This window comes from Numida meleagris, chromosome 6 (assembly GCF_002078875.1).
Source record: "Numida meleagris isolate 19003 breed g44 Domestic line chromosome 6, NumMel1.0, whole genome shotgun sequence".
Taxonomy (NCBI): Eukaryota; Metazoa; Chordata; class Aves; order Galliformes; family Numididae; genus Numida; species Numida meleagris.
Window position 1 is genome coordinate 16,153,632 of NC_034414.1, and position 22,948 is coordinate 16,176,579.

Here is a 22,948-nt window from a genome sequence, read left to right on the forward strand (position 1 = left end):
GATCCAGTCCAAATCTCCCCTCTTTTAGTTCAAAGCCAGGGAGATGAAGCTTCAGAGCAGCTCTCAGTAAGTGCAACTTCACTGCCTTCAATCAAGTCAAGGAGATTTTAATCTGCTGAAGAACTGGACTGACCTGTATAATAAAGACTACTGTGCACAATAAAAGCCCAAGGGCTGAAGCACTCTGAAATCCAAGCACCTATATGTACACAAGAGGTAAAATTCCAACACCAAAATTTCTGCAAATTTCCATGGATGTCAGCATGGCAGGAATTTCCTGGTAGCAAACTGTAGGGTAATTCATTGGCATCACTGTGGCTACACTGATTTATTCCAGTTTAGGTCCCGTCCTTAAACTTAGGAGGTTGTGGAGTATATATTTGTGACCCAATTCATTATCATGGCATGTGGAAACGATAGGAATAAAAGCAGCATAAATGAAGATTTTATCATTTAAATAAAATTGAGGACCGTTATTCTTTATGTTCGCTTCAGTTATCATTCATTTCTTACCTCACAGATACGAGCAAGCTATTGTTCAACTTCAGCTCTCTCAGATTAGGTAGGTAGGCACCTACGAGATCAGAATAAAGAATCATTTTGCACACCTGGTAGTAGAATAAAGGAAACTTCTGACAATTACAAGTTGAAGCATCTTGTTTTACCTACATTTCTCATCTGTTTCTGCCAGATCTGTGCCGGACCTCTTCTAAGAAAATTAATGAAGTTGATTTCACTTAGAAAATATTACATCCTTTGCATTTTTGCAACATGTACATACTGTCTGCTTGACTAACGAATTATACTTTTGAAAACCCTCCCTGACAACTCTGATGGAGCACTTTTCCAAAGAGACAACAGAATCTGGCTTCATGGTGACTATTTTCTTTGTTCTGATTGGTAATCCATATTGACTATTAACTGAGAGATAACCCAAAGAGCTGAAGATGAAGAACACTTTAGATCATAGCATTCCATGGATATAAGCTCCAGGCACAGGAAATATTTGCTATTGACAACGGCAAACTTACCCATTCCCACCAGTAGAGTTTACCCATGGCAAGAATCCTCGAGTATAATTTATCACCATGGAGAGGTAGCATGAATTTTAGACAGACTGGATCATTACTAAGACACTAAAGCCTGTTCTCAACAGTAATCTCTCTGGCAAAGGATGATTTAGCACGACATTCTGGCTATCCAGCTCTTTGCAAAGGATCAAAAAAGGAATTTAAATGAAAAAAAAAAAGGGGGGCGGGGGGCAGTGGGATCTCACAAGCAAACAAAGAAGGTCATGCCGTTCATTCCATTTCCCCAAACAGTGTTTATGGCAAAAACATTTTAATAAATCATATTTCAGAAGAAGCATTATCTTCATCTAATGCTGTTTGGGAGTGATTATAATCCACATATTGAATTTCATGCTATACTGCAAATCTTTAACTTCATTTGTTTGCAAAGCTCTTTAGAAAATACAAAATCTCATTGTGCATTTTTTTAAGCCTTATTTTTAATGATTTTCCGTAACATGTAAAAATTATAGTACAAATTATAAACACACCATCCTCATCCTGCACGGCACACACTTTCATGTCAAACAAATTTTATAAAGCATGGCGACAAAATACTTCAGACTCCCAACAGAGGAGATATTACTATCTCTGTTAATTAGTCACAGCAGTCATAAATGCTACTGAGCAAAGACTTCTGTAGACATAATCCATGTGCTAAGGAAGACCCCAAAGGAAAAAAACAAAATGTAGATGATTAAAAAAAGTGCTATTGTGTTACTGATACAAAACCTGAAGCATTAAGAAGCAAACAGATTTTAAAAGCCAGAATTGAGTCTTGTTCAAAAGAAAACTTTCTACTGTATACATTTTGGGCTGGTTCAGGAAAAATACACCATTAAAGGATTCAAGGAGGCAGTGGGGTGTGGCAGCCAGTGTTACAGGCTGAAGACATAATTTTCACATCTGGTTATTTCATTACTGTAACACAATCCCCCATCTTGGACATTTTATTGTATTTTGGCTCCATCGACCCCGGACTCTGTAGTAGGCTAAAATAAGAGAATGCTATGTGCAGTGGTGTGAAAATCTGCCAGGAGGACTTTAACGAAGCATTTCTCTAAAAAGCTTGTGATCACAGTACTGGTCTGACTGAGACTGAGAACTGAGAGCGGCATGCAATGTTATCTCTTCTGTCCTTGATTTCCTTTCACTAAATAGCCTTTTCATGGAATCATAGGTTAGAAAAGACCGCTAAGATCACCTAGTCCAACCATCAACCCATCCCCACCATGCCCGCTGACCCATGCGTCTCAGTGCCGCTCCTTGCAACAATGCATGAGTGTTAAATTCTTCTGCTGTACTATCCCAGAGGAACAAAAAAACTAAATGAAGAGTAGAAAGAAATCAAAATGTAAGCTAGGTGCTTGATACCTTAAAAATTTTTTTAATAGACTTTAAATCTAAGTAGGACCCAGAACGAAAACATTTTCATGTAAATGTTAGTTTGGCCCTCCAACGCAATGTGCATTTGTGGGGAAAGGCCTGACTGTGCTACAAAATGAGCATTCCCCCTGCGAACACCTACCTTGGAGCTGCTTTCTTTAGAGCAACAGACTGCGTTTTTCAGATTACTAGCTCCATTTCTGGATAAAAGAGATACATGTACATTCAGCTACGCTGCCTTATGTGCTGCACTTCATGAGCAGAGTAGCAATGGAGATCTCATTCTGAGCTGCCTTGGTATAGCAGGTGACATTTACATGACTCACTAGTCTAAGGAGAAAGCAGGTAAGATGCTGGTTTTATTATATTCTAAAAGCCACAATATCTGTATTAATCACACTTGTTGTTTATATTGCAATGCAGCATCTGCAGACAAACCCAAGCTAGCTGCAGTCCAGCTACCTGAGGTCATAAGCTCACAAAAAGACACATCACTTTAGGGTTTAACATAAATCCCCTGCTGAAGTATTTCTGATGGCTGGAGAGGTGCCTCAAGCCCTGTTGCAGCCCTTGCTGTTGCACCTCCTAAGTGAAGCTTTTCATACCATCTAAATTACCAGGCTGCCCAGAGAGGTGGTGGATGTGCCTGGAGACACCCAAGGTCAGGCTGCAGGGGCTCTGAGCACCTGATCTAGCGTAGGTGTCCCTCCTCATTGCAGGGGAGTTGGACTAGATGACCTTCAGGAGTCCCTTCCAATTCAAACGATTCTATGATTCTATGAATTAAAGACAGCCTGGGCAGGAAGGCACGTGTTGGAGAGTAAACGTCTTCCACCTTTGTATCTTACAAAGAAATACTGACGAACAGAGCAGAAGGAAATAGATAAGACAACGCTGTATGAAAAATAACATATGCCTATTGCTGAACCTTTGGCAGAGCTTTTCCTTGATAAAACGCTTTCTGCCAAGCAGCAGCATGGTGTTCCACAGTCCCCGTGCAGCAAACAGCTGCCTCACCAAAGAGAAGCAACAGTCTCCAGACACATAATCAACTTAGACTGGCTGCCAGAAGGCAAAAATTGAGTAAGTACCAGTGAACAGCATTGTGGGTAACTTGATTTGTAGCTATTAAAATCACTTAGAAATAAGAGAACTATGTAGTGTCTTAAACGACTATATCCAACCATTACTTTCAACAGGGATTTCTATGAGTTGGTCATCAAAATGGTCCCAGATCTGTCAGCAATCAAAACTGAAGGGATAAGCTAATAAAAAGGAAATAGTCCATCTGCTCGAATATAAACTGAAGCCTACATGCAGTTACAGAGAACAAAAGTAAATCCAAGTTCCATAGAGCTGGATATAAGGCTTGCCAGTGAGGTTCAATGCTTTGCCTGTCACTCAGCAGGGTGCACTGAGAACAAACAGCTACAGATTTCAGCAGCTATCCTGAATCCCACAAAGAGACTCAAATTCAAGTTCTGGCATGAAGCTTTTCATTATTCTGATATTGATCACATAAAACATTTTAACATTGGTCTTTTAGTGCTTGAGCCTCCGTCCTGTCCCTAAGAAAGACAACTGTTCCTTCCCCCTATATCACACAGTTGTGTAAAGGCTGTCCTGACACATTGGGTAAGGGTGAAAAGACAATGCTTCGAAGTTCACCACAGCCCAAAGCAGAATGCTCATAAAAAAACCTCAATGTATTTTAAACCAACTGTATTTAAAATATATATATATATAAACCTACTGTATTTTACTTAAATGTATTTAAAAATCAACTGTCAGGTGAACAGTCGAGAGCAGAAAAACTGCAAACAACAGGTGATAACTGGAAGCAGTAAGCGGCAAACTTTCTGCCCTAGTCATCTGCTGACATCTGCAAAAAAAAATTCAGAGGGGGAAAAGTCAGTAATGAACTAAAGAGAAAAAAAAGAAGAGGGGAAGGAAGGGGAAGGGAAGAAAAGTCAAGCTAGTCTTGTTGTTTCATTATTCTCAAAAGCAGTGTGGACCTGCAGCTGCTGTTTTTTATACCCCCTGAAGTCCAACTCTTAGTTCAAAGTGGGACATAAATGGACATTGTTTGCAATGTGGGAACAGTGCTCTGCATTCTGTAAAAGCTGCAAAAACCTATTCGAAGGGAGCAGAAGGAAAGGGATTTATTCCAGTAAAGAAAGGGAAGTCCAGAGGAAACATGAGAGCGATCAGTGATAGGTAAATGAACTTGTTTTGTTCTGCTCTAACAACACTTCAGAAAATCTACAAGATTAAGTGCAGCATTTCTGTATGAGCATGTGAAGAATAACAGACAGTAAGGTAAAGTTCAAAAGAGGAAATGGAAGGGACTACATATTTAAGATAATACCGCAACACAGAAGTTACAGATAAGGTAAGGCATTTTGATAGCTTGTCACAGCTAATGCATAATGACATGGGAATGGGAGCACCACTTTGGAGCACTAGTAGAAATGGTGTAATAAGATTTTCTTATCAACCGGAGGAAACAAGACTGAATAGACTATGAACTCTGAAAGAAACAGATGCAGTTTGACTTAAATTACCAAGTGCCTATCAAAAAGAAACCTATCTGCAAAATAAACTGAATAATCAATATAAATCATAGAATCACAGAATCATTTGGGTTGGAAAAGATCTCTAAGATCATTTAGTCCAACTCTCCACCAATGCTGCCCACTAAACCATATTCCTTAGTACCACATCTGCACGTTTCTTGAGCACCTCCAGGGGTGGTGATTCCTCCACCTCCTTGGGCAGCCCGTTCTAGTGCCCAAGAGTGCACTCATTTGAAGAAGTTTTTCCTAACATCCAGCCTGAACCTTCCCTGGTGCTACTTGAGGCCATCCATAACATGGCCGTGCAGTTCAAAACAAAAGCCCCCTTCGCTGTACTTGCCTTAACCTTTCTTGATATCAAAACGCCCACCAAAGCTGATTGGCTGTTACATTATAGTCACTTGCACACCTTGGTGCTCTGCATGGGAAAATGAACTGCTTGTCTGAAAATACCAGCACTAGTTTTTGGGTGTGCAGCTCCCTTTGGCACATATAATATTACCCTGCAATAGCTACTCAGCTTCAGTGCAGCTGAAGACAGACTTAGCTGTGACAGGAGTACACACATTGCTGACAGTAATGCCTGCCAGTACTGGAAGAAAGGAACGTTCCACACTCTCAGTGTTGACTCTGCTATAGAAGGAATTCCTCCAGTACTTCCTCACTTCTCTTGTGCAGAGATGATGACACAGAGATGAATTACAAGCATTCAGGGCCTCCTGGGACTCATCAAATGATGTATCCAGTGGAGCTTCCTCAAGCACATTCTCCAGCACAGCTTGATGAGGTAGTGCAGGAAGCACATCCAGGAGGCTGGCAGCATTGGCAGCCTGATACCACTAGTGATTTCCCAGCCTCAGGGGAATCTTTCAGCGGAGACAAACTGAACTTTGGCTACTCTGTCTCACTAGAGTAGCATCAAATTCTCTAGAGGGCAACTTAATCAGTAAATGCTCATTTAAGACCTAGAGACATGTCATGAAGAATTTGTTCAAATTAATTGGCATTAGACAGAAATTGTGGAATGGTTTAGGTTGGAGAGGCCTTAAAGACCATTGAGCTCCAACCCCCTGTCATGGGTAGGACTGCCACCCACCAGATCAGGCTTCCCAGGGCCCCACCCTACCTGGCTTTCAATCCCTCCAGGGATGGGGCATCCACAGCTTCTCTGGGCAATCTGTTCCAGTGCCTCACCACCATACCCCTTTGTCCTATCACTATCAGATCATTTAAAAAGTCAGCCACCCTCCTGCTTGTAGGCTCCCTTCAAGTACTGGAAGGCCACAGTGAGGTCTCCTGGGAGCCTTCCCTTCTCCAGGCTAAACAAGCCCAACTTCCTCAACCTGTCTTCAAAGGAGAGGTGCTCCAGCCCTTGGAGCATCTTTGTAGCCCTAAATGGTGTCACCCATCCATTGCTGTAGCATTCAGTCCTAGAGTCTCACAGAAGAAAACAGTGATCAAGAAATGAGAGGTACTGGGAAGAACGTGTTTCAAGAGCTCTCAAGCACAGCAGTACTTCACATTGGCTGCTGGTTTCTGAGTCCCAATCCTGATAAAAAAAAACAAAGGAAAATTTGAGAAAGTAAGCAGAGAATAAATTGTTTTCTTACCAAAGTTCCCCAAGCTGCTCTCTCTTGTATCTATTCGCATCTCTAGGGCCTTTACTTGCTGCAGATCATCCACCCCTGCCAAAGCTTTCTGTAAAAATAAGCAGAGATATATGTGTAGTCTCACACAACAAGACAGACGATATGGGAACAAAAAGGTGTAGAAAGGCTTTCAACCAGTGCTATGTCAGCATGTACTCCAGGTCAAAACAATTAGACATACGATAACATTAAAATAAATTTAGTATTCAAAGATCTTTCTTTCTAGCCGCTCTGAATTATTTCAGCTTCATATCACTTCTACAATGCTCACACAGTCTAGGTGGGGCATTACATTCAAGTTGCAACTCAACAAAAGATTACATGCCAATTAACTTCATTTAAACTACACGTCCACACTGTAAGATTTGTGTAATATTTTACTAATCCTCAGAAGATAAGAAAAGGTACCCTTAGTATCACCAGTAATCAAAAAGGTGCTAGATAGTAAAACTCAACAAAACACACTTAGCTTTTAATCCAAAACTACCGATAGGAAACATGATTTTACCTCAAGACAGTCATATAGTGATAGCTTTTCTGAAAGAACACAACACTAATTACAAGTATTGCAAATTTATTAGAAAAGAACTAGTCAATGCCAATGGAGGCCTCCAAATCTTTCATTGTTTTTGCAAAATCTGTGTGATAGGGTCAACCACCGTATTAACAAGAGTGTGTGTGTGTGTGCGCGTGTGTGTGTGTGTGAATGCAGCTAGCACAGGTTCTTTCCTTAAATATCTGTAAATCAGCATTGATACACTCATACTTAGTTTGCTCTGTATTTCATATAGGGTAAGCCAAGACCGCCCTTCTTCTAGCTTAATCACAATGAATGATAAAAGGAACCTTGAACCAAAATCCAGGCGTGCCTTTCCAAAAGCAAAGCCTGAGAGAGTCCACTCAGTAACAAGACCTGCTAGGTAAGCATGAGGACAGAAGCAGAAATTACATGCAGAAGAGAGAGGGAAGCTCTAGGACAGCCAGCAAAAGCTGCAGTAAAGCTGTGAAGTCTTACAACACCAGGCTGCAATTCCACTAGCAGTGGAAGCCACCATCACTGACAGAATGCAACTGTTGTGCACTGTTCCCTTCTGCTGTATTTCTCTTCATTTATGCAGATCCTCACTCCCTCACTTCCCTCTTCCAAGTTACATGCCCCACTGCTTCCTTTCCATCAGCTTGGGGCACTCAGTGAATCCTTCATGCACCAATTCAATGAAAAGGATCAAAAGAGAACTCTGCCCCTTTTTCCTGATGGGTTTGTGGTTCATGAAAGGGCCTGAAATACTCCCAGAGAGATGATGACAAGGCTTTAGGTCACAGCAATTGCCTGAAAGAGCTGAGACTATAGACAATGATGCAACCGCTAAATTTTCACCTTTCTATGCCAAAGAGCTAAGACTTAAAGCTATAAACGTTGGCTTCAAAGAAACATCTGATTCTGATTATCAGTTTCTCTTCAATTGTGCAATCAAGAGCACGGGTTGAAAGAATTTTTGTCACCTGCCTTTTGCCACTCTGTTTAACATGAATGAACAAAGTCACTCAATCACGTCTACACATGAAGAAATAAGTTTTCTTACTACTAGAAAGTTAGAACACTCTTTAGATGTTTTCATTTGGAGGTCAACACTAATAAAGGGGAAATGATTCATTAGAAGGGAATTTGTGTAGGACCACCTCTGTTCATGAGTTTTTGGAGGGAAAAATAACCACAAGAACATCTAGTTCTTTTTTGTAGGGAAAAACAGCAGTGGCAACGTTCCCACTCATCAAGTAGAAATCATATTGCTCACAAGCAATCAATTTCATTCAGTCTAATGGCTCTACATTCCCTAACAAACAAAGGACCAAAACTCACTCTGGGTGAAACTGAGATGACAACATACAAGGGCATCATTTCAAGACCAGCACTGATGAAACAGCTGAGTATCGCTCCTTAAAAACTCACACCCTGTGTAAGGCTTTGAATCATACTCCTAATAAAAACAGTTATCCAAAGTCTTCATCTGCTTTCCAATCACCCTTCTGAAATTGTGTTTAAAATTATTGTTAATCTGAATTTTTAACTGTGATTTTAAGGTTCTGGCCTTGCTTGCCTCCACAGTAGGGCATGACAAACAAAGACCTAAGGCAAAAATTCCCCAGACCTCAGTAGCATCCAGGAATATGCTTTCTGTCTCCTATGTAGACCCCAGAACAACTGTTTTGCTCCTGCAAAGGCAGCAAGCATACCTACTACAGACGGCTTTCTCCCCGAAGTAAACACAAGGTCCTTTACTGAAAGCCACATTTTGCAGTCATCCTTTTCAGCAGACAACACTATTTGTCATGCAGAATGAGAGCATGTGAGAAATGAGAGCTAGCTGACATCCTGGCACATATCCACATGCTCAAATTGCTGGGCTTGAATGCAAGCTTATTGTCATGAAAGGCAACTCCTTCTGACAAATACCTCCCTCGTCCATGTCAAAATAGCCTCAATAGCTTACTTTATTAAAAGACCGAAGAGAAAGTGGTTCCAGAACAATAACCTTTGGGACATGCACTTTGTCAGTATAGCAGCAGAAGGCCCTGTCACCATGCTGGGCCTTTGCCTTTCTCCATTGCTCCCTCCAGGCTATCCCTCCCTTGCTATATCCCAGACAGCCTCCTTTCTCTACTCCGACCACAAGAGATGCACTTCTGCTGTTTGTCCTCCTCTTTCAGAATCAAAGAATAAAAGCCACACAAAGTTGTACTTTCCTCATCTAGGTTTCCCTATTCTTTCTCTTCACATGTGGGGCTACCAGACTTTGTTCTCCTTTTCCTCTTCCAGATCCACCATTTGTTCTTCTCCCCCTGGCTGAGAGATGAGCCACTTAACGCACCAATATTTTGTGCTGCAACAAGCAGAGCTGTGGCCCCAGCACTGTAAAAGGTTGTTAACTGCCACCACTGGCTCTTTGAACTATAGATAGCTTCTTGAAGCATGTGTTAAGCAAATGCACCAGATTGCATCTGCTCACAGTTCCTACTTCCCCGTTCTGCTTTTCCAGCAATCACCAGGAAAAGCACACTTTTTGCCTCCTGATGCTGAGGGAGTTCTTAGAGAGTTTGAAACTGACAGGCTGCGGGATGCAAAAACCATCACACTGTGTGAAAGAAACATGAAATGAGGATATGAGCTCATTACAAAGGCACTAGAAGCGCAAGGAGCCCAGGTGTGGCTGAGAGCTGGTTAGCTAGCAAAGGGTCAGGGCAGCAGAAGGTTCCTGGGGAGGACAGCTAGGACACTCCTACTCCCTAGGCACCTTTCCTGGCATACTGGTGCAGCTGGAGGGGTCTCAGATATCACAGCCACAATGCTGGCGCCAGGAATGGGGGAGAGTAAAGGAAGGACATGGAAACATTTTAAATAAGAAGATAATAAGGATCTTCCTTGTATGCTGCTGTTTAATGTCAAAGCATAGGAACCTTCAGCAAAATTCAAAAGGAGGGATACATAGAAGGAATTTTACTGCTGTTAGGCTGTAAAAAAATCAGAGTGAAACTCCGACAGAGATGATCAGATTGGACAGAGGGATGTCTGGCACCATGTGGGTGACAAGTTGTGTTAAGGCACTCTTCAGTGCTTCACTCCAAGGTTGTGCCAGGTCTAGGACAAGCTCCTGCCCTAATTCAGAGGAGTCCCACTGTGATATCAAGTAATGGCTGTCTGCCCAAAGCTCAAAAGGCTGTGCTGGCAGCCAGAGACAGGACTCCTGCCCGGGCCCCTGGAATGCTTACAGCCATGAAGGTGCTGTGCCATCTAGGGTTTCCTTCTGTTGTTTACAGCTGTAAAGCAGACAAGAAGGGACCCAGGATCTCCTCTAGGCAGAGTTGGATATACATCAGAAAGATGACCTGAAAAAGCTTATTATAATGCCAGGTTGACGGCTGGTTTCCAGAGAGGATTCTGCTCTCCACTTACCCACTGAGGTGAGTACTGGTTAGATAGAGGAGGCAGATGTCTTCTGAAGAATCAAACAGCAAAATCTTTCTTGCACATGACGTTCAAGAACATGATCTGACAACTTGCACAGTGCTATTCTCCACCCTACATCTTCTTATTTGGAAGAATAAATTCCTATGCAAAAGCACTGCACAATTCTTTGAAGACTGAATGATATGTGAAACAAGGACAGCCAAAGTTGATTTTATGGTTTTACACCTCCTTTGAAACAAGAGTAAAACTATTTTTTTTCATGAGATCATGCAAAAGCTACTGGTGACTAATTTAGCCAGTAGTTTAAGAAGCAACTCCATAATAGCTTACAAAGCACTCCCATCATGCAAAATGTCTGGCCAACACCTAACTGGAGAGCACGTGCCCATTTGGAAAGCTTTTCTTCTGACTGACAAGAAAAGCCACAAGTATTCTACAAAGAACTGCAAGTGAAACATTTTTCTGTGTTTGAAGAGCTTCCCAACCTGGGAATGTTGGGAAAGTCACCTGGGGATGCTGGAAAACCCGGTTCAAGTCCCACTTGCAACTCTCTGTAAATTCCTTAATTGGAAGTAATATCTGTTCAATTAAAGCTGGTGTATACAACTGATTTCACTGCTCTTTCTTTGCTAGATTTTTCACATGCTCTCAGAAAAGTAGAGATGTTGCTAAAAAGCATGTTGCATGCAGCTGTCTGAGAAGCGTTTCCAGCTGTGCGCTCATTTTGCTGATGCTGGTTAATTTGGCTAGCACAGGAATTCCTGAGTGGTGAGCTTATTTTCTTCTAATGCTACACCTGTATGCAAATATCATTTTCATGTCTATTCATGTGTTCATTGCTTTTCACAGGGATTTTATTTCAAATTCCCAACCCAAGCATCATCTCCCCTTGCACAAGAAAGTAATTTTGCTGCAAGTATGACACCTCCTATTTCTTCTAAGAAGAAAATTACTAGAGCATTAACAAGGTTTTAAGTTCTGGGATCTTCTTGGCTGGTATGAAAACAGTAGTGAAGAAATGACTGAAGTTTAAATGGAGGTGGATACTTCAGCAAAGATGTCTTTTCTCTCATGCTGAAGCTCCAAGTCACTCAAACAATTCTACATGGACAGGTCCCAGCCTTGTCTTGCCATCACTGGCTCAGCTCCCTGCTGACCAATCCTGGTGATTCACAATACTGATACCTTTCGTTTTTCAATTGCTATTAAGGGTCTGATACTACAGGTTGCTAAGAGCTCTCTGTCTTACTATCATAAGCTTCAAAGGAAATGTGGGGCATTTGGAACTATATGGGAGGTTTGGTGATTTCTCAGAAATAGCCTGTATCATTTCTTTAGGAAGAAACGAGCTCAGGTTCAACCCTCCTGAATTAACACACACGGTATCATAGATATACCAATTTTTGCTTCAAATTTAAGGATTTACATTCCCTCTCACAGATATACAAAAACATACCACGATATGAATTCTTGTTTTTATCTAACAACTGGGTGCATAGTAAGTGGCTGTAACTGTTACCTCAATGCTGTGTCACTAAACACTCACAATTCAAGACTATTAAGTTAGTTAAGCAGCTGCTACTATATGCAAATGAAAATCTGTTTTTTACAAAAGGCGTGCATATGTGTATCAATGTATGCATATAAATATATTCCTGACATGACGATTTGAATATAAAACATCAGATGTTTATGTAAAAGGATATATATAAGCCTTCACTGGAGGCTTTAATATTAGGATAAGAACATATAAAAGGAAAGCTCTGAAAGTAAATGAGGCTTTGTAACTACTTTCCTATTCACAGTATGCTTACTACGATCTATCATCTAACCAATCTGATCTAACTCAGAAACTATCTGTGCTTTTAAAAGAAGATTGAACTAGAAGATCTCCAGAGGTCCCTTTGAACTTTTTTTGTTTTAAATCATTATAAATGGTTACCCAATTCTGAGGAAGGAATCAGAAGATCCAAATTAAATCAGTTATGTCCATCTCCTGACTCCACATATAACAAATTATCAAGATTTTGCACCTGCTCCCTTGATTTCCAGTTTCTTCTCAAATTTATCTAGCTTACAACTGCAAGGAAAACCTTCTGCCAAGCAAAAAAGGAAGTGATTGAGTCATTTCAATAAGAATCCAATCTGTTGTTCCAGGACCCTCCAAGATTTTCTTCTCCCCATGAGGATGAGTGCATACCATATGAAATACACCCTGCAACAAAACTAAACACCACTTCCGAACATGTGTTCCTAAGTTTAGACAACATTATTAATTGGAGCAGGATCAATAAATAGCGCAATAGGAAGAACGTTGCCTTTCTTCTCTGAAGACCACATACAAATCATGACTATAACAAAAGCTGAGGAACTGAAGTGATTAGTTTTGAGAACATGACAACGTCTGAAGATCATTTGTAAACTTAGCTTGTTCTGAGAATTTGATTGTTCGTTGTGGAAGTCAGAGCTTTTGTTTGCAAAATGCAGGCAGGATGTGGGGGGGGTTAATGAGTAAAAATCAGATTCAAGAAAGCTGGAGCTCTCAGTTTCAGTTCCACCATACTTGATGGTAAATCTGTGCCACAGATCTATTAAAATAAAAAAAGTAATTGCAGCGTATTCCCCATTAAAAACTAGTTTGCAGAATAAAGGGAGAATGGGGAAGAATTTGCTCACTCTAATATTCTATAGCATACAACAACACATAAGCACAACACAACCAGAGGAAGACAGTGGAGCTGTAAACATTAAACAGGACGTGTACAAGTCACAGAATCACAGAATTGAGGGGTTGGAAGGGACCTCTAAAGATCGAGTCCAACCCCCTGCCAAAGCAGGCTCCGTACAGCAGGTTGCACAGGTAAAATGGAAAATCAAAGAATACCTATTGATACAGATGAAGATTAAACAGTGCAACAGAAAATTGATATCGATACTAGTGGAAAGACTAAAAAGAACAGCTAATTATTCCAGCTCTAGCATCAAACACTTTTGACCTCTAGCTTAGATGAAGAGTATTCTAATGAAAAAGGACAAAGTGTGACATTACAGCAGGAGACATACTAGCAAGCAAAGAAAAAAATACTGAATATGTTATTAACCTGGGCAGAATACAGAATCACAAAGGATTTCAAAGTGAACATTATGCTGGAATGAGGTTGCAGAAAACCACAAAGCCCATAGTGAACAAGCATAACATTTAAGCAAGGTGATGGTCTGCTGTGAAGAGGACGAGAACAGGCAAAGGACAGTTTGGAGTAGCTGTCTGTCTCTTGTGCTACAGAGTTCAGTAAGGCAAAAACAAAAACAAAAACAAAAACAAAACAGGGCTAAAATAATAAAAAAAAGGAAATTATTTTTAGGCCAAATTCTCCTCTCTTCTGGAGGAAATCAACCTGACAACTGGAGAAAATGCGATGGAATACAAACATTATATCTTCTTGAGAGTCCTTAGTAATGGAGACTGCTAAAGGAGAATAATGATTTCATTAGTAAATGGAGACTACGATCCCTCCAGAAAAAGGACAAATGCACAGATTCAGACAAGCCTGCAGGCTGTGATGCAAGGCCCCCAATCTTTAAAGGTCCTGTGCAGCTAGACCTTCAAGGCTCCCCACACAAAACCAAAAAACACAACAGAAAAAAACTGCAAGGGCTAGGAGTAAAACCGAATACATATACTGGAACAAAGAAAATATGTATCCTGGAAAATTTTTTCCCAGGATTCTCCATCAGGTGTCAGAAATCTGCCTGTACAATGTTGCAGAACTGGGGCCTATGCCCTCACCTGAGTGTAAAATAATATAACTTTAATGAGCGCGTATTTCAAAAACCTATTAGTTCCTTCTTAGAGCACTTCAGCAAATACAATCAATAACTTCTAAAATATTCACAACTACTAAAAGACAACCAAGAAGACATTGCAAGTGTGTTGATTCAAGTGGAACCTTTCAAACCACTTGGCTGTCAATGGCATGTGGTTCCTATGGCACGTGATTGCCCTTCGGATTGAAGGGTTGAACAGTATCTCTTTTTCTACATTTGGAAAAGCAGAAGTAAATCCATGGAAGCAGTAATTTCAGTTTGACCAACATCAAGGTCAAAGAATAGATAAATTGGATATGTTATTAAAACAAGCTATAAACACTGTTACTGTTTCCTTGACAATGTCATATAATTTTTCCTCTCAACAGGAAGTATCCCAGCTATGCCAACACAAATGTCAGGTTCCAGGGCCAGGACATAACTGCTTCCAAAAAAATTAGTAGGACAGCATGCATCCATTTAAAAGAGTGAATTCCTTACAAATGTTAGTACATACAGTGTTGAAGTGGCAAGACTTGATTAAGATCAAGAGTTCATTTATTATATGAATAAAAAAGCTTTTATTTTTTTTCCCATTACTAGGAAAAATCTGAAACTGTTGGAGAATTTAATTTCTGATTTGTATAAAAAATGAAATACAACAAAATAATGAACTGTATTTTCCTGGGATATGGGCAACATTACCTTAGCATTTGCTTTTCTTCTTACAATTGACTGTGAACTAAAAACTTTAGAAAGAGAACAAATGATACCAACTAAAGAACTTTATAAGGGTTTCATTCAGAGTTAATCAAAGGGCAGCTGTTTTGTTACTCTAATGGGCTTCAGTTCATATCCTAAGAAAACAGACTGATCTGATAGATTCCCATTGGGCTTATAAAGGGTACTGTAGGCCACAAACATATTACTCTGGTCAAACTCCACGTCAAGTTTTAGAAAAAGACCAGTAAGTTGTCAGCAGCTGACATGAGCCAAAGGACAGTGGATGGGGTAGATCACAAGGCCATGCATCAAATTTTATTTCCAGAAAGTTTAAAATATACACTCTACAGAAAGTGACGTTCTTAGGAGAGTACTTGGGTACCACTGGAAGAGACATTCTGAGAACAACTTGCTATCTAAGCTCCAGTGTGCGGACAAAACAGTGGTTGGCATATACTGAGGAAGTCATGTAAACCTGCAGTCAGACGTGGGCTGGAACACGGCCCCCACAGAATGTGAATGCACAGTGGATTATGGACACTAAACGCTATCCTGCCCTCTAGGAGCACCTGAAGCTCAGCCTTGCCCCCATCTGTCTTTCACAGACTTCTACCCAGCTCTGCAACACAGAAAGCTGCAGCTTCCTCCTTCTAACTTCTGCTCCTAGCTCTCTCTCCCGCCAGCAGGAATAAATGAGGTTATTTTCTCATTTCTTAGCTCCCAAGGGATTCCATTCTTAATTAGTTTTGAGCAAATATAGCACAATATACAACCAAGTTTTCCTTCACTAGAGATTTCAGCATGTTACTCCCATTCAACAAGCTGCACGCCAAAATCATTTCCCTCTGGTCAAAAAGGAACACAGCTTTCAAATGTGCTTTGAAATCTCACACTTCGATAAATAGAGAAAGTATTTATAACACTTGCAGAATATTTTAACTGGCTTCTTAGGAGGACAGAAGATTTCACTAATTCAAAACAAAAGTTAACCTTTTTAAATTACACTTTCAATCTCTAGAAAAGGTTCATGTAAAAAGCTCTTTCAAGGCTAAGATTCAGGGTACTTCAGAAAGCTTTAATAAGATCCCTTTTAAATTATAATTACATTACCCATACTTCATGCTGCTTCAAGAAAGTTGACAATAAAGACAGCAGCATTCATGCTGGTCATATTTGTGGTATGAAACAAGGTGAAAGGACAAACATTTGATGCATTTCCATAAGACAGAATCCATTTTATGCAGAAGTCTAGCTGTCAGATACGCAACAATCTGCAATCATCACAAGGGCTGCTGGAAGGTTAAGCTAATACAGCACTTCATATGCCAGTTTACTTCTTCTACTTCATTAAAAAGTTGAATGTCAACTCACCAGTTTCCTTGGGGAAAGGTATTCATCCATAAGTAGCTCTCCATCATCTTTAATAAGTGGACTCGGATTTGGGTTACCTTGCCAACTTGAGTCAGTCACCCGGACTGCAGCTGAGGCTGGGTGAGAAGCTCTGCCAGGATTCCACTTCAGGTCCTTCTTCATATGCTTTGAACAAAAGGATAATAAATTGTCTGATTTTTTCCCTATATTTGTTGTTTTCCTTTTAGCAAAATCTATTTTGACTCCTGTTGCAAGCTAGCAAATACCTATAAAGCCAGAGATTTATCTAACCAGAAACAACTCAGAACAGTGCATCATGTAATGTGTATTCTTCCTTTTCTTCACCCTCAAGAGCTATTCTAGTCATAGAATCATAATGGTTGGAAATGACCTCTAAGATTATCTTGTCCAACTGTCCACCCACCACCAATACTGCCCACAAAACCATGTCCTTAAGTACCATATTCCCTGGTTCTTGAACACCTCCAGGGACAGTGACTCCACCACCTCCCTGGGCAGTCTGTTCCAATACCTCACCACTCTTTTGGAGAAGAACTCTTTATAATACCCAGCCTGAACCTCCCCTGGTGCAACTTAAGGTCATCCCCTCCCATCCTATTGTTGCTATCTGGGAGGAGAGGCCAACCCCAACCTCAACCTCCTGTCAGATCATTGTAGAGGGCCATAAGGTCTCCCCTGAGCCTCCTCTTCACCAGACTGAACAATCCAGTTCCCACAGCCGCTCATCATGAGGCTTGACAGAATCAAGTGTAAAACTTGATAGTCCTACCTCACTCAACTTACACTCTAAGCTTTTACAGCTGCACAACTATGGCTTTGTACAAGGTACTTAAGAACTGTAAACTTAGGATGCTAATCCTCCCCAGTCTTCCCATTACTCTCCTCACCCCTCTCTGGTAGCTGAGAACTTCCCATCCACACCTGCCTGCTTTCTACCCATTCCCTCATAGAAACTCAATCAACTCACAGCAAAACTCCGCTGGGCTTCAGGGTACAAGCATAAGCATCAAGAGATATTGCTGTTTCTTTCCAGTCTTTGCCTCTAGGCAGCACATATAGCAGCTGTATACATTTCCTGTCCTGAATTAAACATACGTTCACTGATACTGACCGCCCTCTCGATCGTTCAGGCCATGTTTACTGACTGTTAGTTCTGAAAGGAGTCTTTGAAAAAATAAAGTATAATTTAAAAAAAACTGTTCATGAGTTAAGTGAGGAATTAAATCCAAAGTTTAAAGATGAAATGCTTCAGAAGTGTTCATTCTTCAATTTCCTTATCTACTCATTTTACAGAAATATTAACAATTAACTTCGAAATATGAGAATAAGCATATGCATACCAGTTGCAGTCAACAAGCAAACAGTTGTACCTGAATGGTACAATTATCACTATGATTTATACAGCTACTTACTACTACTTGGCAGCAAGTAAGCATCACAGCTGGAAACATTGCTGTATCAACAACAGAATAGACTAGAGAAAAGCTTTCTCACTCAGCTAAGGAACACCTGCAGCTTCCTCCGGTTCTCTACAGTGAGGCAATACCCATTCTTAGTGCTGGAAAAGTAATTAAATAATCAAGGTAATCACAACTGGCTGATAAGGCTTCACTGGTGGCTCAGACCTACCTTGCCCTTCATACTAATAAACAGTTAAACACAGGAGTAATTTTTGGCAGGAAAAACAGAAGAAACTGACTGCACAGCTAGCTATTTCTGTTCAAGAAGGGAGGCTGGTGAGAGAGGTTTACATCAAAGGGACTCCTCATCTCCTCTGTCTGCTCACATGCAGCCAAAAGACTTCATCTCTGCACGGGCAAGGGAAACCTGAAAGACTCAGAACAGTCAGAAGAGAACAGAATCTTCCCATTAAGAGGAAAAACTGATCTCTGAATACTAGATGTCTTAGCTTTTGGGGAAAAATATCTAGCCTATCAATTTCTAACACCGGTTTCTTTCTCCAAATAATTCTAGAATTTCTGGGGTCCTTTCCTGTACAGTCGTTGGAGCAGGTCAATATGATTTAGTCATTATATGGAGTTGTAACAGTCATCAGTTGTCCAAGGAAATTCAAAAAAACTTGCATGATACAAGGTGCTGACTTTATTTTTCTAATATTATTTTTGCTTATAAACTGACTTGGATTAGAATATCTGCTAAACAAAGCTGGAATACTTGGACAATTAAAAAAGATTTGTTTGGGATCATGTGTAATACTGTTGATTCCTTCTAATTGAAGCAAGTATCGTTATCATCCAGAGACAATCCTGCATGTTACTGGAGCCAAGTGGATCAATACTCAGAAATTACTGATGGAACACGTGAGTACAAGATGCACATAACAGCAAGACTGTGCAGATTAGGGTTGTAAGGAGTTAATACACTTGCATAAAACAAATTTTTCTTCTCCTTCCTTCAATCCATTGCTATTACACTTCAGAACACTCTCCTATCTTTGAAATATGTGTTGATACTGCACTTATTTACGGTTTGACAAGCAGATCAATTTGTGGCTTAAGACCTGAAGTAACACTTCCAATTCTATACTTCCTGCTATCGATCCACTGCTTGTAATTATTGTAACAATGGATTAGTAGGAGAAAAGTATTTTCATCAGAAATTGTCTGGGATGGAATTGAGTTACTATCAGCAAACAAAGCTAAGCTTTTGAACGCGCTTTCATCATTTTAAAACTTTCTCCAGAGAAGAAGAATATTCTCCTGAATATGGATCAAAATAACATTCTCAAAATGAGGGCTATTGAAAAGAATGCAGGAATCCTAATGTTGAGGTGCCAATCTTGCATAAAAATCCACAAGCCTCCAAACCTCTGGCAATGTGTAGGAGCCAGAAGGTGTCTGGCACACCACCTGCCCTCCTGCAGATACAGAGCCAGTTTGTACACTATTATCAGGGCTGCCTGACCTGAGATGCTTAAAATCCTTCCAGTAAAGCCATCTCACCCACTCATTTATAATACTAATAAATAAATGAGAAATCTATGGCTCTGTCAAACACACTGGCTAAGAAACCAGTGACCCAAAGTAGTGTTGGCCTCAGGGAACAATTCACAGGGGACTGGAAAGATTTCATTGTCATTGAAGAGGTCTGAGAACTCATGAACCTGAAGATTTACTCCACAGAACAAATGGCTGCATTGGATAAAGTTTGAATATTTATGCTGAATGGTAACGCAGAACATTCCTGCAAGACTGTGGGACTGAGAAGGATGAAAGCTAACAGTGCCAAACACAAACTTTCAAAGAAATCAATGGGAAAGCAAAGCAACACTAGTAAGTAGTTGAGAGAGTCAGGGGAAGACACATAATTGTTGAAAAAAAAAATGGAGTTTGTCCTGCTTGTGAACATTGATAATAAAAGACTGAAAGAAATCAGCAGATGAACATTTTCAGGATTTGCATCGGGGGTCTTGATTTAGCAGTCTCTTACGCACAGATAATTAGAAGCAGACAGTCAGTGAGTGCAGGAGAAACCAATGACTAGAGCAGTGAGATGGAAGATCCTGAATTGAGCGAACAGATAATCTACCAGCTTTCCCTCTCCCAAAGTGAGTGTGATAATGCTGAACTATGCAATTTACTGGTGTGTTGTGAAGCTTTGTTAAAATCTGTATGACATTTTCAACATACTTAGATTAGCACAGCAATCAACGTCCCCAAGGTCGAAGGAATTTTCAGCATATTCAGTTTACCACTTGAAAGCCCCCAACAACAGTGTTGCAAGCTGTCTTTCCTCTCACACCTTTGCGCACTGCATTGATGCCATCACACAGGCCACCCAGCCCTTTTGCAATACCAAGTCATCTATAAACCGAAAACAAATAAATCTTTCACCGTCTCCCAGAACCCCCAAGATGACCTCATAGCCCACGTGATTTCAGGCTGAAGACTAGAAGTCCAGGAGAGTGTGTTTCTACCTCTCTTTGCTCTGCTTTGTCTTCAATAGCTCCTCTATCCCAACTCCTAGCAAGATCCTTCTATTGATTTTAAGCTCTTCAAGACCCAAACAAAGGAGGATTACATCCCATACAAAAACAAATCTCTACTCCCTTAGGCCAACTTCGAAATCTGTATCCACTTTTGGTCCTTGGCTACCCGTGATGTCCCAAAGCTCCTCTGTACAGGAAGTATCATGTCAGGTAGGGTACGGCAATCTGTATATCCTTATCATTATTTCATCAGCCAAAAACTTCTCTGGAAGAAAAACATTTCAGAACCATTTTGCCACTCCTTAACGAGAGGAAATTCATAGTGAAGACTTTGCTTTCAGTTGCCCTGCATTATGTAATTTTTGTTTAATCCAGAACCAGAGATTACAGTAGTGCCCATACTGTTACTACAGAGGATTTGTTGTTTACTAAGGATTTGACAAAGGTCTGGCTTATAAGTCCTAAGGGAACTACGAGTGCCCTTTTAAGTATAACTTTGTGCAAGTGCACTACAGATAACCTCTTCTGGAAAATAACTGTTTGGGCAGCTGGAATTTGCTATGATGTCATCAGGAAACTACTGTTACAATAATCCACTCCTAATGGCAAAAACAGTTCCTGCTACTTTTATGCAATATAAAGCATCCTGCAACACACTGCTCTATTTTAGCAGGTGTGACTTTAAAAAACTGAAAAATAAAACATCTGACCTGACATTAACGGGAGTCTGTCATTTTTGAATGGGTGATAGTGTCTTAATCTTCTGTTTTTCTTAAACAGAAGGAGGTAAGGAGAACTTCAACAATGCAGATGTAATATCAGGGGATCACATAAACACTATAAAGAGCATTTATAAACATTCCACTCGTATGGGCCATCATAAAAAAAAAATAAAGCTTTTATGAGAACACTGAAATATCAGGCAGAATTCTCCTTCCATTTAGCATAATTAAAAATTCACTGACTTGTACAACAGTACAGCAGTTTTGTTTAACCCTTTGAGAAATTTGAGGCCTTGGGTCAAGCAAACAAACTCTCACATACAGCAAATGTACTGACTTTTCTCACTGTTTATCTTCCTTATTTATGGAGTCACAGATCATAAGCATGCCCGGTGGTTTGTTGGTATTATATGTAGATTCTGCTCTGGAGTCGTAGTGACCATGGTGGGAAAGCCTTGGGATCTATGTCCCACTCAGTCCCCAGGGAAAGGTCTTGGGATATTCATATTATTCCATGCACAGAGCTGAGTACAAAGTTTGCTGTTCTACAGAGATGTAGTGGTCCTAGAGAAGAAAGCCCACGCTGCAAACCTAGACTAGGCTTGAGACAACATTCTTGAGGCAAGAGGCGTTTCATATTCTTACAAAACAGAGCAGTAATAAATAAAAAGGCAATGCATTTAAATGCCACCGATTTTTCTTTCATACATCTATCAACGGCATGTTTTAAAAGAGCAAGCTAGGTAATACTTTCCCACACCCTGCCAAGGAGGTTGTAAGGTGATGAGAAATTTTTATCAAACATGCTGGAAATACCTCTAAATTAAATCACTCTGAAACTAGCTTGTCAAATGCCGTTCTGATAGCAGGATAAAAAGCAGATTGCTCCTTATTGTATGTGCTATTACGCGTCAAAGAAACAATAAACCAAAGTCCATTCAATAGTTTTTATTTTTAGAGCACTGTGGTGGAAGGGAACAGTGGCAACTTCTACTGAGCTATAAACATTCATTGATACCTTCTGTGGTGCAAGTGCTACGAACTTTGAACGAACATGGATTATCTAAATCCTTGGCTGAAATTGCAAGATGCCAGAGATATAATTTTTTTCTGAGGCAGGCTTCCTGCTGCAAGAAGATGTCTCAGGAGGCTTCCTTCTGCTTTCTGCCCTCACACCTCTCCACCATCAGCATAAGAAGAGAAAAACAGGCGGTAGGATGGAAAACTATATGAGCAATGGGAGTTATGGAAAAACACATCTCCAGGGTGCTTGAGACTTTACTGCCCAAAGGTCTCCTACGATACTACCTTACATGTAACAGATGTTCCTGGAGCCAAAGATGGGGGAAAAATATATTTTTAAGCAGTTCTCAACATTACAGTTTCAGCTCTGTTAAAATAAAAAGTACTCAACCATAACATTATTCTTTTCAACTATTCCCAAGGTACAGATATTAATTTAAACTATAGCACCAGCTTAATGAAGTCTTCTGTACAAAAACACTTAATATTCTTCTCTTTGGATCTTACTTCCAGTATTCTCTTTATTTCAGAAGACAGAATACATAGGTAAGTACATCCTCTCTGAATGAATTAAGGTTAAATCTCATGCTTAATACTCCACTGGTTGTCCTAATATCTATTGCATATTCTGTAATCTTTAAAGGACAAGTAACCCAAGCAATTGTTTTTTTCTAAAATGTCAGCCAG

The 22,948-nt window shown here is 40.3% G+C and overlaps 1 protein-coding gene across 1 annotated transcript in view; it reads right to left on the reverse strand.

Annotated features, from left to right (window-relative positions):
• The window catches only part of LRRC56 (leucine rich repeat containing 56), a 55,611-nt gene that overhangs the window by 26,623 nt on the left and 6,040 nt on the right, over nucleotides 1–22,948 (reverse strand). Inside the window, 3 exon segments of the mRNA XM_021402592.1 lie at nucleotides 514–574; nucleotides 6,643–6,730; nucleotides 16,547–16,711. Coding sequence (XP_021258267.1) covers nucleotides 514–574; nucleotides 6,643–6,730; nucleotides 16,547–16,711 — 314 coding nt within the window.